The sequence below is a fragment of the Megalobrama amblycephala genome, linkage group LG1, assembly GCF_018812025.1.
Source record: "Megalobrama amblycephala isolate DHTTF-2021 linkage group LG1, ASM1881202v1, whole genome shotgun sequence".
Taxonomy (NCBI): Eukaryota; Metazoa; Chordata; class Actinopteri; order Cypriniformes; family Xenocyprididae; genus Megalobrama; species Megalobrama amblycephala.
In genome coordinates, this window is record NC_063044.1 from 63,343,627 (window position 1) to 63,362,869 (window position 19,243).

The 19,243-nt window shown below is 37.3% G+C and overlaps 2 protein-coding genes across 3 annotated transcripts in view; one reads left to right on the top strand and one right to left on the bottom strand.

Annotated features, from left to right (window-relative positions):
• Positions 1 to 8,060, bottom strand: part of sgf29 (SAGA complex associated factor 29) — a 33,097-nt gene extending 25,037 nt beyond the window's left edge. Inside the window, exons 1-2 of one of the 2 annotated variants that reach the window (XM_048208423.1) lie at positions 7,930 to 8,060; positions 6,916 to 7,176 (exon numbers count right to left, since the gene is read on the bottom strand). The gene's annotated coding sequence lies outside the window, so the exon portion shown is untranslated. Of the gene's footprint in view, positions 1 to 6,915; positions 7,177 to 7,929 lie in introns of those variants that run through there. The other variant, XM_048208430.1, reaches the window with a different exon arrangement.
• The window catches only part of doc2a (double C2-like domains, alpha), a 36,162-nt gene that overhangs the window by 4,656 nt on the left and 12,263 nt on the right, over positions 1 to 19,243 (top strand). Inside the window, exons 2-7 of the mRNA XM_048208359.1 lie at positions 6,883 to 7,202; positions 8,882 to 8,961; positions 9,127 to 9,201; positions 11,170 to 11,279; positions 12,087 to 12,213; positions 15,543 to 15,602. Coding sequence (XP_048064316.1) covers positions 6,887 to 7,202; positions 8,882 to 8,961; positions 9,127 to 9,201; positions 11,170 to 11,279; positions 12,087 to 12,213; positions 15,543 to 15,602 — 768 coding nt within the window. The 5' untranslated portion in view covers positions 6,883 to 6,886. The remainder of the gene's footprint in view (positions 1 to 6,882; positions 7,203 to 8,881; positions 8,962 to 9,126; positions 9,202 to 11,169; positions 11,280 to 12,086; positions 12,214 to 15,542; positions 15,603 to 19,243) is intronic.

Below are 19,243 nucleotides of genomic sequence, written 5' to 3' on the forward strand. Positions count from 1 at the left end.
CAGCATCCAAACGCCCACTCTCCTCCAACTCTGAACCTCCAGCCGCACTCTTTCGTCACTTCACTTTGTACCTACTCATACTCGCAGCCTCTAGCCTATTGCTCTTGTGCTGTAGTTTGCAGCTCCACACAGCAACTAAGTTGTAACTCTCATCTATATTTATATCAGTTTAACGTATAAAGCATTTCAAGGTGAAGGCAACAAAGAAACTTTTGGTTTTGGTCTCTAACACAGGTCTTTAGATCTAGTATAATGTCTACAACTCCTTTATCTTACATTTCCTTGATCTCTCAAGAAGAGCTCTTCGGTTCAAATTCAATGGCCTCAACATCCAAAGAAGAATCTATGACTAAATGCATTTCTGTGAAACCAAGTGCCCTCAAGATCTGCGTAGTGAATTTCTGACATGCTGGGGTGGACTACATGAACATCTGTGCTCATGAAACTGCTTTGAATCTGCTTTTGAAATTATGGGAAGTTTGACGGTTATGGATTTTTGATGTTAACACCAACTCCACAGGTCTATCCTAAAGGCACTTAGGCTATGTTCAGACTGTCAGTCCAGATCCATTTCGGGCTGCATTCATTTGTGGTTTGAAATCCTATTCAAATCGCATTTCAGAGTCTGACTGCTCTGGTTTTTGTGACTTTCTCACACCACGTAAAATGTAAACATCAGATGTTGTTATAGGAAACATGCTGAAAGTCGCTGCAGAAACAAGGTTGTGTTGTTGCAAAGTGCCGGATGAGCAGAACATGACAATAAAACAATGGCGTGCGGTCCATATAAGCTGTGAATGCTCTGCATACCCAAGCCATTCGTGGACTCAGCAATTAATATTAACATTATAAATTACTATTAAATCACTTGTTTGAGGTTTAAGTTTAAGTTTTAAGTTTATTTATTTTTAAAGCACCTTTAAAACAGCCACAGGACTGACCAAAGTGCTGTACATGAGTGAGAAATAAAAACAATAGTAATAATAGAAACAAAACAAAAGCAGAGATTAACAAGTATTAAAGGCTAAATAAAATAAATGAGTTTTAAGAAGAGATTTAAAAACTGAAAAGAAGGAGCTGCTCTAAGATGGACAGGCAAGCTATTCCACAGTCTCGGCCCCACCACCGAAAAGGCTCTATCTCCTCTGCGTTTTTGCTTTGAACAAGGGACTGAAAGTAGATTACCAGATCTTAAACTTCTGGGAGGGTTGTATGGGCATAGTAAATCGGACAGATAAATTAGAGTGAGGTTATTTAGGCATTTGTAGACAAATAAAAGAATTTTAAAATTGATCCTGAATTGAACTGGAAGCTAATGGAGCGCTTGTAAAATGGGAGTGGCATGGTCATATTTATGACTATTCGTTAAAAATTTAGCTGCAGCATTTTGCACCAGTTGAAGACAAGCAACCTGGGTCTTTGAGATACCGTAGAGCAGAGAATTGCAGTAGTCCAACCACGTAGTTATAAAAGCGTGGATAGCTGTCTCAAGAGACTTTTCAGATAAAAAATGCTTTATTTTAGCAAGTAAGCGAAGCTGAAAAAAGCTCGAAGCATCAACAGTGGAGACATGTTTTCTAATGTAAGCCGGCTATCTAACCCTTTAAGACCTGAAGGCTTTTTTAGAGTTTTTTTTTTCTGAGCAACACACACAAAAGTAAAGACTCATAACTCCAAAACTGTAGCAAGAAGAGTCCAAAGGTTGGTATCATTTGATAGAACACTTTTTAAATTTTAAGAAAATATAAATTACATTACATTTGGACATTTTCGTCCTGAGAAACAGCTGATAAAAGACAAAAAATATATATAAAATATATAATATATTATATGTAAAAATATATAATATAAAATATATTTTTTTAAATAATTTTTCTTTTTTTATTATTTGACATGGAATAACTCAGGAACGCAATCAGATCGGATAAAAATTCTTTTTTGGTGATGCTCTCCTACATGTGAGCTGCATCTGGTTCAAATTTCGTGGTGATAGCATAAAGTTTAGTTTAATAAATTGTTATTCATTTTTTCCGCAGCCAGGTGGTGCCAACGGGCGGTAAACTCCGGTTTAGAGGCACTTCTCAGCACTCGTTAGGAATTTTAGATGCATTAAAAAGATGAGATTCTAAGCTTTAAAATGATATCTATTTTGTGTTATTCCACGTTGGAAAACGAACATGGATGGGTCTGGGAACAATGGATACACACTGCATCCCGGAAAGATGAGAGACATGTTTTTAGCCAAGTATGTTAAATCATTCTGTGAGTAATATCTTGTGATCAACGCCTTATATTATGTTGATATTATGTTTGGGTTCATTCTAATCGTAAGAATCTGCTTTAAATATTGATGTGCCATTTTCTATGATCTGTGCGTTTTTCATGAAGTTATGAGCACCTGAAATATACATATTTGTATTCGGTTAGCGGCTGTGCTGTTTTTGTTTCAAACGCATGCAGGTGCTGGTCATATAATTAGAATATCGTGAAAAAGTTCATTTTTTTATTGTAAATTATTTTTAAAAATGAAACTTTCATATATTCTAGATTCCCTACATGTAAAGTAAAACATTTCAAAAGTTTTTTTTTAAATTTTGATTAGAGCGTACAGCTCATGAAAGTCCAAAATCCAGTATCTCAAAATATTAGAATATTTCCTAAGATCAATTAAAAAAATGGATTTTCAAAACAGAAAAGTTCAAGTTCTTTAAAGTATGTTCATTTGTACACTCAATACTTGGTCGGCAGCACATATTACAGCAAATGACTTGCTCCTAGCACAAATTACAGCATCAGTGAAGTGTGGCATGGAAGTGATCAGCCTGTGGCACTGCTGAGGCACTACTGAGCCTTCAGATCATCTGTATATTGTTGGATCGACTGTTTCTCATCTTTCTCTTGAAAATATCCCATAGATTCAGGGGTCAGGCATGTTGGCTGGCCAATAAAACACAGTAATATCATGGTCAGCAAACCACTTGGAAGTGGTTTTTGCACTGTGGGCAGGTGCTAAAGTCCTGCTGGAAAAAGAAATCAGCATCTCCATAAAGCTTGTCAGCAGATGGAAGCATAAAGTGCTCCAAAATCTCCTGGAAGATGGCTGCATTGACTTTGCACTTGATAAAACACAATGGACCAACACCAGCAGACGTCACGGCCCCCCAAATCATTACTACCTTCAGAAACTTCCCTCTAGACTTCAAGCAGCTTGGATTCTGTGCCTCTCCAGTCTTCCTTCAGACTCTGGGACCATGATTTCAACATGAAATGCAAAATTTACTTTTATCTGAAAAGAGGACTTTCGACCACTGTTCACTGTCCAGTTCTTTTTCTCCTTAGCCCAGGTAAGATTCTTCTGACGTTGTTTCTGTTTCAGAAGTGGCTTGGTAGTCCTTTTCCTGAAGATGTCTGAGTGTGGTAACTCTTGATGCGCTGACTCCGGCTTCATTTGACTTATTGTGAAGCTCTCCCAAGTGTTTGAATCGGCTTTACTTGACAGTATTCTCAAGCTTGTGGTCATCCCTGTTGCTTGTGCACCTTTGCCTACCCAATTTCTTCCTTCTAGTCAACTTTGCATTTAATATGCTTTGATACATCACTCTGTAAACAGCCACCCCATTCAGTAATGGCCTTTTGTGACTTACTCTCTTTGTGGAGGCTGTCAATGATTGTCTCCTGGACCATTGCCAAGTCAGCAGTCTTCCCCATTAGTGTGGTTTCAAAGAACAAGAGATACCCGGAATTTATACTGTAGGGATGGTCATTTAATGAAACTCAAATGTAAATATTCTAATATTTTGAGATAATGGATTTTGGACTTTCATTAGCTGTACGCTCTAATCAACAAATTAAAAAAAAAAAAAAAAAAAAAAAAAAACTTTTGAAATGTTTTACTTTACATGTAGGGAATCTAGTATAAATGAAAGTTTCATTTTTTAAAATAATTTACAATAAAAAAAATGAACTTTTTCACGATATTCTAGTTATATGACCAGCACCTGTATTACTCAGACTCATTAGAGGGTGAAAACAATGCAACAGAAGCATGTTGGAGGCTTGATATGAAAGCTTAAAGTCTCTGGTTTTGTATGCAAAAATAATTTTTGTGCTACCTATATGGATTCAATTTTTATCGGCTCTTAAAAGTGCTCTAAGTGATGTCATGCGTTTTTAGGCCAAAACATTTTTTGTCACATACAGCAAACATCTCCTCACTATCCGCTAGCTGCCTGTCCCCTGAACACACTGTAAAAAAACGCAGTCTCTGTAGTCGCCTCCAAAAACGGCAACAAACACTACCTGGTGCAGCCTGGACCACAAAACATAATAAACATGCTCCAGCCAATAACCGACAAGAATGATTTTAAATGCGCATTCATGACTGTTTCAGGAAGCACGGAGGGGAGGTGGAGGAGGAGGAGGAGGAGGAGGAGGGAGGATTTAGCTAGCCTCTGTTTTTAACAGGAAGTTACTCCACCCAGGATCGCTTAGTGCACCTTTAAAGAGAGACACACAAATGGGAGCACCGACGCTCCATCTGGGCTTAAAGGGTTAAGAGAACACCAAGATTCCGTACACAGTTTGAAGGGTCGTTTCTTTTCAAAAGGTGTACCATAAAGCCTACATGATTGGTAATGCGTATGTAATTGTCCGTAATTTATTTATTTGCCAAACGATAGTAATTTTCTTTAAATCTGCCAGTCACGGAGATTTCCGGGTAAGCTGATCTACAGTGCTTTTGTTATGGAACGCCATCATTGTCCCGCGTTCTCATTGGTTTGCTGGCCTATGGCGGATTACATGGCAGAATAAGCTGTGAGCAGATCGCTCACCCAAGAGGATTAATTAGCTGCTGCCAGATCTCGATCACCGAAAATCACATTGTATTTGATACAAAACTAGCTAGACTTAACCAAATGGGGAAACTAAAACTATTTTCATAGTATTTCATTTTCTCCATAGGGATTTTTTTAATGAAAACTTAAAACTGTTTAAGATTAACTCGGCCTATCAGAGGATGTTAATCGATAGTCAAATTCAACAATTCGATAGTTTGCATAATTTCAACTTATTTTTTAAAGAATACTGATATTTTTTTTATTATAGCCTACTTATATTTATTATAATTACATTTTATTTTTTCTTATTTTTATTTTATTTTATTTATAATAGGCTGCTAATACTAATTATGTTATACTTATTTTTAATAATTAATTTAAAAAGTACTTCTGGCATGCATTTAAATTGAGGTGTTTTTTATTCGTCGTGTCTGATTTAGATCTGTCTCCTAAAATGATACGTTTAAAGGTGAAGTATGTCATTTCTGTGACACTAGCGGATTACAAAAATACAGCATATTTTGCAAACGCACCTTTCGCATGGCGCATCTCCATCGACTCAAACACGACAAAAGCACTTACAAGTGCTTGTGAAGGCACGTTTCAACAGGTAAATATATATGGGCTACTCTCAATAAAAGGTCAAACATATTAGAAATACTTTTCGCTGTGTTGCTATTTGTCATGAGCAAACAAATGAGTAAACTAACACTGAGAACACGAGCATCTCGCATATTAGCTATAAACCCATTCAACGTACCTGCATCGGCCATATTTTTTTTACATGACCCACCAACACAGCATACCCGGTTAAAAAAGTCACCGCTCGTCTCTGACATATTTTGAGATCAGCAGAGACAACAACACGGATTAAAGCCACATATACCAGCCTCCGGTTCTGCCGCTGCCTCAGAAGATGCAGCAGTCCAGCCTGACGTTGAAAATAAAACATGTGTAGGCCTACTGCAAACCAATCCATGTTGCAGTTGTTGTTTTTGGCATATAACTACAAACGCAATGTCATTGCCATAGAAACCAATGCAGATGTTCTGGAAAACAAAAGAGTGGCATGGACACACAAATAGGATCTGAATAGTTGTGATACTCAGTGTGAACATCAATAATTTAGATCAGATTCCAATCGGATACACAAATAATCAGATCTGACAGTGTGAACATAGTCTTAGGCTTCATTCAGACTGCAGGCAAAAGTGGCCCAACTATTTTGCTCATATGTAACTCAGATCTGTTTTTTTGTTGTTTTCATAACAGTGTGAACAGCACATTGAATCTGATCATTCTGATTCTGATTTGTGCCACTTCCATATGTGATTCTAAACCAGATGCAACCTCAGTCTGAACAGTTATATCAGAATTTGAGACTCCACATTCATCACATTTCTGTGCTGACGGGAATCACTGCAAACATTTTGCATACTGGTAGTTCTTCAGTCACTCAGGAGGATAATATGGAGGATAGCTGCGAAGGCAGTCAGTGCTCATTACAACTCATATGCATTAAGGTGACAGCCCTATTTCAGGAACAAGCAAAATTTCAGGAGAAATTATACGAGAAAAACTTGGCTCTCCTTCTCCCTATCCTCATCTTCATTCTCCTTGTCACCTGCTCACAAATTCACTAGCTTCTGTGGCACATCACCTACAAATGTGTAATCTGAGCAGCAAATCACATTACAAGGCTTGCAGTGAATGTAGCTGGGGTAGTTCAAGCTAAAATGAAAATTCTGTCATTATTTATTTACTCATCCTCATGTCATTCCGAACATGTATGACTTTCTTTCTTCTGATGCACAAAAGAAGATATTCTGAAAAATGTCAATTCAGTGAAAGTCCATTCTTCTCCAGAAGAATGAAAGTCATACAGGATTGGAATGACAGAGTAAATGATGACAGAATTTTCATTAGAACGATCCCTGTAATCACCGGTGGCTCTGAAGGAACCATCCATGTACTTTATGTTGCTTTGGATGAAGCTCATCTAAGTGAATAAGTGTCAAAATAACTCTCTTTCTCTCTGGTTTAGCTCTATGACGGTGCGTAAGGGAAAAAAGCTCACCATCTCCATCCAGGAACACATGGCCATAGACGTCTGTCCTGGCCCCATACGCCCAATTAGACAGATCTCTGCCTATTTCCCTCGACTCTCCCCGACCGCTGAGCCCATTTCTCCTAACCCTGCTTCTCAATTGGCTCTCAGCCCAGGGGTTGGGACCTCTGGAGGAACAAGTGGAAGTCTCTTGTCCCCTCTGCAGGCAGGGGCGAGGGGAGGGGGTGGGACTCTTTCAGCAGCGAGCAGCATTGAGACGTCGGTGGACATCTGCAGTTCAGACAGCGATGACAGTAGTAAGTTTTGACATTTGAGTGCTTAAATCCCAGAACAATCACACACACACATCCAAGGGAAACTCTTTAGTCACACATCAACACACAACAAGGTATCATGAAAGCATAATCATGTTACATAAGTTGTACAGTGGCCTCTTAGCATATAAACAGTGTGAGTCAAATGTCAAATGTGAGTGCGTCATGTGAGTTTTGAGAAAACATGCATCTCAGAGAGGTGACTGACAAATGAGGATGTGTTTTATTAGTCCTAGGTCAGCATTTATAATTTGGAAATTAAAATAAGAGAATCCTGTTCAAACTCTGAGAAGTTGTTCCAAATATCCAAATATTTCCAGCTGTAATAAAATATTGTTAGATTTTTTTTTAAAGCAAATATGTGTGTGTATATTTGTGACACGCGCTGTCATTTCGATTCGAATGTCGCACTGAGCCGTTGGTGGAGAAAAGCAATTACAAGATTTCTTTTTATTGTTATTATTATTTTTTCACTACTCACAGCTTATTTTTTACTCACAGCTTTAATATCTTAGTTTAATTGCGAACCCAACCCCCCCCCCACGCCCGCCCTTGACGTTCATGTGATGCCACGGGACGAGCTAACGGAGACGAGCTAACGTTAGCAGTTCGATAATCTCTTCCTCTTTACTGCTAGTTAGGCTATATAGCACGATAAAGATATGAATAATCATCAGAAGGTATGTTAAAATGATTCAGTAAAACTTACTGTAATGTATCTTTTCTCAAGTAATCGCACAATTAACGTTTCAACCGTGGAAAGACAGCAAAACAATGTCACCTGACCGTACATTACTTCAGGCAAGTTGGTCGTTAGTTTGCTAGAAAAAACGAAAGAACTTTAGAGAGAGAGAGAGAGAGAGAGAGAGAGAGAGAGAAATAAATCGTAAAATCATAAATGCATTGTTAAATGTATTTGCCTACATTATATTAACCTGTTATCCTAGTTATGTCAAAAAATATGTCAAAAATGTCTAACCTTGTTTCAAAAAATGTTTGAAAAGGACTCTTTAGTGACAATTTACTAAAAAAAAAACACTACTTTAAATTTAAAAACATATTTATATCATTATAAATTTTAGACTTTCCTTTTTTAGTTAGTTCATACAACTAAAAATGCGTTTCTGGGACAAAACGAACATTGTGCTGTTCCCATTCATTTTGGCAGTGGGCCTATGTGTATAATCAAATATAATTTATTGTTTTATTATATATATATATATATATATATATATATATATATATATATAGGCTATATATAACATATTATCCATGGTAATGTCAGTCCACAAAGAGGCACACTACCTATATGCCCTGCAGAAATACATAGCTATATAGTACACAGCAAATTATTATGTTGATCATATATTACATGTTTTTAATTTTTGTTGGTGTTTCCTTAGAGTGCCTGGCAAAAATGAAACGTGAATTATTGCGTTAATAATTCTGCAATATTAAGCTTGTACTTTGCGTTGGCAATATGCATAGTACAGGCTTAATATTCCAATTTGCAGTGTTGCTATCCATCTTACCATCTGTCAGATATGCACAGCTCCTAATTGTGTTCTATAATGGATCGTTTAATCTGCTGCTTGTCAGGTATTATGGTATATGGTAGTGATGTTATTAACATTTACACTATCATTCCTATGATTGTGTAGCTGCATTGGGGACGTTAGAATTTGAACTGAGGTATGAGAGAGCAACCAGTTCACTCCACTGTAACATCATCAGAGCCAAGGTAACGTCCAACTCACACCTCTGCAGTTCACTACACACTCACACCTATCCATGACTCACACTGCAAAAACCTGCAGGTGATTTACCCTTTAGCAGTTTTCTCTACTTCAACAGGGCTTTGTTTATTTATATATTTTTTATTTAAAATGACTTGTTTTTTGTTTAGGGTCTGAAACCCATGGATTTTAATGGCCTGGCAGATCCTTATGTCAAACTTCATCTTCTACCAGGAGCCTGCAAGGTGAGATCCTGTTTGGAGTAATTAAACCTTTTATGCATGAAGTTCACTATAGTGGAAAGATTTTTATAAGGCATGTTAACCATTTAAGGCAGGTGCGTAGTTTGCAGGGGGTAACCATGGTATAAATATCCCCAATATTTATACCATGGTTACTGTAAACATATATAAATATTAATCAGTTATATACATTGTGTGTTCAGAGCTTTATCGATTCATTAATTGTTAATTTAAACATTGATGGATTATGGGAATGTATGTACATTGACGTCCCTAGTTCAAACCAAATCTATGCCCTTTATTCAGGGTATTATATCATCCAAACTATCATGACCTCTGAGCTAAACAAGCTAATTATGTATTATTGTAGTTTTTACACACTATATGGCCAAAAATACAAGGACACTAAACACCAACAAACCCATATGTGCTTGTTAAACATGTATGGCCCTGTTATACAACCGGCACAATGCAACGTCAGGGGCGACGCAAGTGTTTTTTGCTAGTTTCAGCCTGACACAGTTATCATTTTCACGTCCAGTGCCACATTGTTTAAATAGCAAATGCACTCGCGCCCATGGGCATGCTGGTCTGAAAGAGGTGTGTTCAGACGCATTGTTGGCACGTTGCTATTTTGAGGCAACTGAAAACGACTGCACCATTGACCAACAAAAACCTGTCGTAAGTCAATGGGACAATATTTTATTGTTATTTAAAGTGCGCGTTAGTAATATGTGCCTATAGGCGGGTGCACAACTCGCGTACACTCTGCTTGTTGCACACACAGGGACGTGCAGCAGCACACAAACATTTTTAAATATAAAAAATAAAAGGATTCCTTTTTGGAGAAACGTTCAGTTTTGTAAATAGCGAATCCGCCATGGTGTAAGCACAACTGGCTTTTAAAGGGAACGGGAGATGAGACTCGGATTGGTTTATTGCACATTATGCTCAAAACACACCCATGACTCATCAAGAGACTAGGTTGGTCCCTTTTGGACCATGCTCCTGGCGCGCCGACCATTTTTTCCATCGTTAAACTAGCAAAAGAGGATTCGGACATGCCCTAAGTGCACCTGCGCCATGCGCTTCAGACCATGTGCTTAGATCGTTAAAATAGGGCCCTTAATCTCAAAACTGTGGGAAATAATAAAGAGTTGATCTTCCCTAACAGCGTCACCTTTTCTAGGAAGACTTTCTATTAGATGTTAGAGCAGGTATGCAGGGATTTGTTCCCATTCAGACACAAGAGCATCAGAGAGGCATTGATGTTGGGTGATGGGGCCTGACTCACAGTCGGAGTTCCAATTCATCCCAGTAGTGTTCAATGGGATTCAGGTTTAGGCTTTGTGCCTGTCATGTTTTTCTACACCGTTTCATTATAGATCTTGCTTTGTGCACAGTATTATCATGCTGGAACAGAAAAGCATGTTCCTCAGACCATTCCAAAAATTGTCTTCAGTGGAATTAAGGAATCTATCCAAAAACATAAATTAGAAGGTGATGTCAAAATATTTTTGTCCATATTGTGTTTTATTGATGAAAATATAAATTCAAAATGATGAAACCTGACAAGTTCCTCTGGAATATCTACTACTTTTTAATCCAGAAACAAAGCTGAATGTCAAAGCTGAATTTTCAGCATCATTACTCCAGTCTTCAGTGTCACATGATCCTTCAGAAATCATTCTAATATGATGATTTGCTGCTCATTTCTTATTATTAACAATGTTTTGCACAACAGTTAATATATTTGTGGAACCATGATACAATTTTTTTCAGTATTATTTGAACAGCGTTTATTAGAAATCTTTTACAATATTATAAATGTCTTTACTGTGACTTTTGATCAATATGTAAATATGCATCAAAGAATTACAGTGTTCCAAAATTTTCACTCTTTTAATCATTTTATTCATTTATTATTTGTGTAAATAATGTGACAGCAGTTAAAATGTTTTATACCCACAGGCAAATAAACTGAAAACCAAAACTGTACGTAATTCTCTAAATCCTGTTTGGAATGAGACTCTTACTTACGTTGGCATCACGGAGGAGGATATGCACAGGAAGACTCTGAGGTTAGTGAAGACATCTGTGCACCCTTGAATCCCTCTTACTTTATCGGCGACTCCAAGCAGGCTGTAAATCTATTCTGGAAATGTCTTAAAAATTCTTCTCTCTGAGAGCAGTGATTTGACAGTAGCCTGCATATCTTGCTTCGACAGTAGGTGTGTAGGTGTGTGACAGAGAGTGCGACTGCTTAGCAGACCTTCCTTTCGCTTATGAACCTTCAGGAATGATCTAGTTTCTTGGTACAACTACTGTTGTGCACATCTTGGAATTTCAGCATATATTTATTCTGAATATTTTTGCAGTGCTCTTCCTGACTGCTGTAGCACTCAGGTTTATCCTGTGATTATCCACAGAAAATTACCTGTGTGCTCATGTTATAAATGAACAGTATCTCCTGGCAATATGGGACTGGCACTGCTGGTGTTTTCAGACTTGCCCTTTTTTCAGTGGCAGGGTGACAGTAGTCAGAGAAAAGGCATTTAGCTGTTTATCTCCAAGGGAGAGTAAAGGAGCAGAGGAGAGTGTCAGTTCCACAAAAACGCAAGCAAACCTTTGAAAAAAAAAAGAGAAGGCGCTTACTTCCGACCAAACTGGCGAAGCCAGAAATATCACCCTAATCCCATTCATAAATATACATTTCTGTCTGAGCCATTTCCAGCTCTTGCTGCTCTGCGGATGGTATTTTTATAGCCTTTTTTATCACTTTCACCCATACTACATTTACAGCTTTAATGTTTATCTTTGCTCTCCTTCCAGTATAATTGAATAAATCTCTCACTCTCTTTTTATGTTGTTGTTGTTGTTTTTCTCAGGTTATCAGTGTGCGATGAGGATAAACTGACTCATAATGAGTTTATTGGAGAGTCTCGTGTGGCCCTACGACGTGTGAAACCAGACCAGACAAAACGTTTCTACACCTGTTTAGAACATCCACCACCTGTAAGACACACATACACACATAGTCACTTTGAGTCTGTGAGAACAGTGCCTGATCTAAATGTCATGTCATTGTGATCAATGCCCAATCTAAATCTAATTAATATAAGCTTGTTCTAGCTAATCAAAAGAACTTTTCTTAACCAGTAAGTGTTGTAGACAGACCGGCAGACAGATGGATTGATTGATTGATAGAATTGAAATTCAGATTATGCATTGAAAGGAAAACAATTCACTTCTGAAATTTGCTTAATCCTGTTGAAAACAGAGAAAAGTAAATGTTTAATTTGAACATTTAAAACTTTTATAACATTTAAATTTTGAGGGATCTTCCACAACACCAACAACAAATACTAATCCAACAATAAGAGGAGGTTCCAAAGATTTCTAGTTCTAGTTCTGTCTTTCCATCGGAGCTGTTTCATCAGTTTTTGCAGTCAGGGTGCAACCCAAATGCTATGCTGTACACTTAGCTAAAAATAAAATGCATTCCAAGTTGCTGTTGGTTAATTTAGAATTGATGGATGAACTTGCACCTCGACTGGACATGTTTATTAAGTCACTTGTCAATTGTGATAAGACCTTCCTCAGTTATAAATGTTGCCATCTTTGGTGTTTACTTTAATCAGTGTTAGGAAGTCACAGCTAGGGTTGCCAACCGATTCTGTATAATACGGAATCGTCCTGTATTTAAGGCATCAATGAAGCGTTCCCTCTGAAAGGCATACGGAACACAGTTTGTCCCGTATTCTCAGGCATACACTCTAAATTGAGAATGAATCATTCCTTTGACTTTGAGACAAATTTGCGAACATAGCCATTCGCGGAAGGCTTTAAGACCAAGCAGACTCCTCTACCGGCTGGTCTCTCCTGCTTCATACAGTGTTGCCAACTGCTTTCAATTGAAAGTAGCTAAAACTGGTATCTAAATGTCACTAGATGACATCATAATGGCAAATTCATTGATCTATATAAATATGGATATAGATCAGTGGGCAAAATAAGAATCTAGATAAGGTTTGTCCAAGAATTTGCTAGATTTGCCCCTAAACATTTGAAAAAAGTCTCAAAAGAGGCGGCGAAGTCACTAAATCTAGTGACAAAATCGCTAAACTGGCAACACTGGCTTTATAGCGAGCGGGTCTCGCGTTACCGGCAAATCCCTTTCACTGTTTGCGTTTTGATTTCAGCAACATTCAGCCACGCAAGAAAACAAGCAATCTCCCTGAGGGAAGATGTGATCAAAAAGGGAAGTCAGCTATATTTCACAACAATAGTGAAAGTTATGTTGTTAAATGTAGAAAAAAACATGTTACGCTCATTTAAGTAGCCTAACTTGTAGTGTATTCTTGGACCTCATTATTGAAAATGTTTTTTCATAAAGTTTCTGGTTTTGAATAGAGGTTGATGTTTAATATCTGTTGGTTTAACTATATATATATATATATATATATATATATATATATATATATATATTTATAAAATGGGTAAAATTCAACAATTTGAAAATGGAGCCACATTATATCTATGTGATTGAACCATATTATAGGGCCTTTAAAATGAAGATTACAAAAGAAAAATTTATTAAGAATGAGAATATAGATGGATATTGAAATATCTTTACAGCCACACAAACTTTGGAACAATACTATTTATGGCACTCAGACAGGAATGTTTAATTGCATTGATAGAAAAAAATTAGATACATTTCAAGTTTCAATTATTTGTTCTTCAGAAAAATGCGTGACCATTGAAAATGTGTACCAATTTACTCATGGAGGTGCATTGAAATCTGTATCTCTGGAAATTAACCATATTGTGTCTTAAAAATTAAGAAAAAAAAGTTTGTTAAGAATTAGAATCTAAAAGGATATTAAGATATCTGTAATATGAGTTACAGAATTGCAAACTTTGGGCGAAAACCACAAGAAGTGCTTTTTGCCATTTTTGAACTGTTGGCATTTAATGCAACAAAGATTTAACTAACAGGCCTACCAATCTATGTAAAAATAAAATAATGATGTTGTTCTAAAGTCATTTTACCTCCCTGTAATCTGACAGCAAATCTCAGGAAAAATTTTAATTCTGTCCCCCCTCAACAAAATATTGGATTACTCAGTAAATATACATCCATTATATTTAATATTTTGGCTTTCTTCTTCATTTATGTTTGTCTTTATTCAGAGAAAAAAAAAAAAAAATCAAAAATTTGACCAGGGAAAGTTTCTGAAATTTGGTTGATTTTGTATGAAATTACCCAAATGTGTTTTTGTCTGAGAATTTACACAAAAATACATCTTTTATACACATACTTAACTGCAGATACTGAAATGACATACACTGTGTGGTACAGTACAAATATTTTGAGTGTCCTTTATTCTGTCCCTTATTTTCCTATAAAGAACCACGATTGTCCCTTTCCAGAAGTTGGCAACCCTATTCACAGCTTTGCAAGATTAGAAAAGGAGCTTGATTTTCACATTGGTTATCAATCCCAAACATAAGCTGCGTTTAAATGGACCCTAAAAATCTGTTTGTAATCAGACCAGTAGCACAGCCGGAATAATAAAGTCACAAGTAACCACGTCAATCAGAATGAATTTGCCAAATCCAATTAAAATTTCATTCGGATTATAAGAGCTGGTTTAAACCTTTTCTAATGCGATCATAGGGACATGTAAAAACTTGATCAGATTGAAAACCGAAACTGGAAAGTACTGCGCATGTGCAATCATGTACAAATGGCGTATGATGCACAGAATGAGCTGTTGTTGTTGAATGTCATAAATGACTGTCATAAATGATGAAGCATCATAAATGACTGTCGTGTCATTCTAAAAATTTTCTTCCACTCATCGTCTGTTAAATGGAGCAACATCACATCAGTCCTTGTTTCGGATTCTCATCCACAGACACCTTATTTTGAGCGGGAAGGGGCGTTTTTACTGCTTGATATATATAAGCAGCACGGCACAAAGTTTCATGTGCTCATCGTTTCCTAAATTAGGACCCTAAGTAGATAAATATAAATAATACTTTAAAACAAAGAAAAGAAGCAATGTAGGAGAATGGTTAGTATGCGTAAACAGTGGGAAACTCTGTGTATTTCTGCAGAGTGATTCGAAGCTTGTGACATATAAATCCGCACATCAACCTGATCGCTTTATTTAGCGGTCACATTCGGATTCATCAATCGGAATGAATTCTTTCTGATTGAAACAAAAGGTGTCCATGTAAACATAGCTACTGACTGTTTGAATGTAGCAAATGACAAGTACATACAGACACTCTGCTCACTTCATCTCTGTCTCCTTTCTGTCTGTGTCTGCCAGCTTCCCTCTCCTACAGCCATGGGAACAGCACTGCGAGGGATTTCCTGTTACCTACGAGAGGTACTTTACCCCAAAAACACCGTTTTCTCTCCATCTCACTAACAGTGAAAAAGACAATTAACAAAACACTGACATTTCCAGATGTGAGTTCATGATGACGTTTTAAATAATGCCTGCTGATTAATGCTCTCACACTCAAATGTTTTCACATTGGGATCTAATTTGCATTTCAATAAGAACATTGAGCACATTATGATAAGTGGGAAGGAAGAAATCGATTAGCATTTTCATTACCATCCAAAATTGTTCTCAACATGCTAGGCGCCCTACCGGAAAGCAAAAAGGACACAAGGAGGATGAGGACGGGGTCGACTAAGGAAAGGGCAGGCACGTGGATGTACTATCTGCCCATTTCCTTGTTTAAAGCTAATCCCTGCTCTTTCTGTCAACAAGAACGAATGTGGCATTCATAAATGACAGATAAGATTAGCTAAACAGCACTGTGGCCCCCAGAGAGATGAGATACAATTTGTTCTATTTAACTTGGTGTTGTAGAGCACTTATGTTGCCAATGCCCAGTGTTGACAATTTCACAACAAGTGGCTGAGCAGTGAGCCAGAGAGAGAAAATTCAGATCCTTTTTTTTTTTTTAATTTAACCAGGGACGTAGAAACAATCTGGAAAATGGGAGGGGGGAGGGTAGACATTATAGATATTATCAGCCTGGCCCATGAATATTAATTAGGTGACATAACAGTACTAAAAGCATGTAAATGGACACTAGTCATATAAGGGTTACTGTTTACCCATGATTGCGCGTTCATTCATTTCATTAAAACCGCTTATTTCATATTCATCCCTCGCTCTGTTTCTCATTTCTGTCATTAATAAATTGATAAAAGATAAATTTGAAAGGACAGAGGCAGCAGAACACTTTGCTGCCCACCTGAAAGCATCAGAGGTTTCTGGAGACCAGAATAATAACATTTTCAAAGGAATGAGAGTGATTATGTGAAAAAAGACATGGAGAAAGCCATAGACGGCATAGACAGGGAAGATGAAGAAAGAGGGAGCGAGAGGTTACAGGGTTATGAATGGACAGAGGGTGCCGGATGAGTGACAGACCACACACTCACAGGTCTCTAGAGGAAGAGAACAAGAACTGACAGGGGAAAACTGCTGAACTGCTTAGAGGGATCACAGAGACAGTGATGGTTCGGGGGGGTGGGTTGCCAAAAGAAATTATGTTAAAGGGACAGTTCACCCAAAAATAAAATTATTTTATAGCAAATGATATCATTTCTTTATGCCTTTCCAAATCTGACTTTCTTTCTTCTGTAGAGAACAAAAGGAGGTGTTAGGCAAGTTTTTAATGCAAGTGATGCTATCTGAAGCCATTCAAAACCTTTGTTTAGTGAACAGACTGAAACTTAAGTCATTATTCCTGAAAATCTTCAGCATGACAGGCCCCGCCCCTATGAAAAAGAAGTACACTTTAACATACTTTTAAAAAGAGAAACAAATGACAGTGTATTATAGGTTAAATGAATATTAGCTGAACTTTAGAGTGCCTTTTTACCCACTCAAGTAGGACTTGAGTAAATATTAAGTAGGACTTAAGTTCATAATTATGTCTATTGTCTAAAAATGGTTATATATGGCTATATATATATATATATATATATATATATATATATATATATATATATATATATATATATATGAACTGCCAAATGTACTGACAAGTATGTATAGTAAATTAAAATATACTTTAATGTCAATTCTTTTAAAATGTATGCATGTATTTTAATATATTTGTAATTCCACATTTGTAATGGTGAAGTTGCAATTTAGTACATTTATATGACTACATAACACACAGTTTCCACCAATCACATGTTAATCTTGAGTACCTATAGAATAGTACTGCATCCTTCATATCTCCGAAAAGTCTTTAGTTTTATCATATTTATAAAAGATAAATACGCTGTACCGAGTCTTTCCGAAAAGAGCCGAGCTCCTGGAGGCGTTCCTGCCGTGGGCAGAACTAACGAGGCACAACATCAAACAAAAATACGTGCACAACTCCGTTTCTGCCCCGGAAAAACAAACTGCATCCACTGTTCCCTTAAAGGAACACGCCACTATTTTTGAAAATAAGCTCATTTTCCATCTCCCCTAGAGTTAAACAATGGAGTTTTACCGTTTTCGAATCCATTCAGCCGATCTCTAGGTCTGGCGGTAGCACTTTTAGCTGCAGCTTAGCATAGACCATTGACTCTGATTAGATCATTAGCATCTCGCTCAAAAATGACCAAAGAGTTTCGATATTTTTCCTATATAAAACTTGAATCATCTGTAGATACATCGTGTACTAAGACAGGCAGAAAATAAAAAGTTGCGATTTTCTAGGCCGAAATGGCTAGGAACTATACTCTCATTCCAGCGTAATAATCAAGGAACTTTGCTGCTGTACCATGGGTACAGCAGGCGCAATGAAATTACGCAGCGCCTGAAAATAGTCCCCAGCTTGGTAACTTCCAACGTGACCGGCACTAAGTTTGTGTAGTTGCAGAGTTGCAGCTGGCAAATTGGGTAGTGGCTGGATTTACCTGTGTGCGATTAGCCATGGTTATGTGCATTGTAAAAGGCTGTGATAGCAAGTTGAAGGTGTATTCTACCATCATGTTTCATAGAATTCCAACGAAAAACAAAGAACAAAAGAATCAATGGCTGGCTGCTCTGAACATAGATCTGAAAACACCGGTAGAATCAATCAAGAAATGGTGTGTTTGCTCAAATCATTTTGGACCAGTTGACTATTTGGAAAACATGGACAGTTTTACGTGTACCACGGTACGCCGTCTAAAGGATACGACCATCCCAACAATCTCCAGAGTACAGACCCGACCAAGTGTATCATCACCCATGGCTGTAAGTGTAACATATTTATTTTTAGTTAGCTTGAACGACCAGATTGAAAAAGCACTGCTGCTGTTGTTAGCTACCTGTGAAATGCTATCACTGAGGGCTAGGTTTGCTTGACCATTTGGCTTATACAGTATATAACGTTAGTAGTTTTGTTGTAGAGTTCTGGTGAGGTAGTGCATAGTTTGATTAAAAGAAACTTGTGGAATTGTCGGTATTGTTTATCTACAGTTTCTATGGTACAAAATACTAATGATGTTACGTTCTGTGCCGAGGCTTCGGAGCGTGTGTCGAGAAATCATCTCATTGATGACGTCCAAAGCCTTGCTTGGCCTGACTAGTTCAGGAAGTGGTTCGAATCTGCTCTCCTCCTCCCTTCTGCCCCATAATTCCTAGCCATATCGGCCTAGAAAATTGCAGCTTTTCATTTTCCATTGGCCTTAGTACACGATGTAACTACAGAAGAGTCAAGTTTTAAATAGGAAAAATATCAAATCTCTTTGGTCATTTTTGAGCGAGATGCTAATGATCTAATCAGATTCAATGGTCTATGCTAAGCTGCAGATAAAAGTGCTACCGTCAGACCCAGAGATCGGCTGAATGGATTCGCAAACGGTAAAACTCAACTGTTTAACTCTAGGGGAGTTGGAAAATGAGCCTATTTTCAAAAATAGTGGCGTGTTCCTTTAACACTGGGTTCTTTTGGAAGCTGAAAAAGAGTAACTTTCCTTCACAACCAAAAACACACTTCTTTGGTGACATTGTTGAAAAAT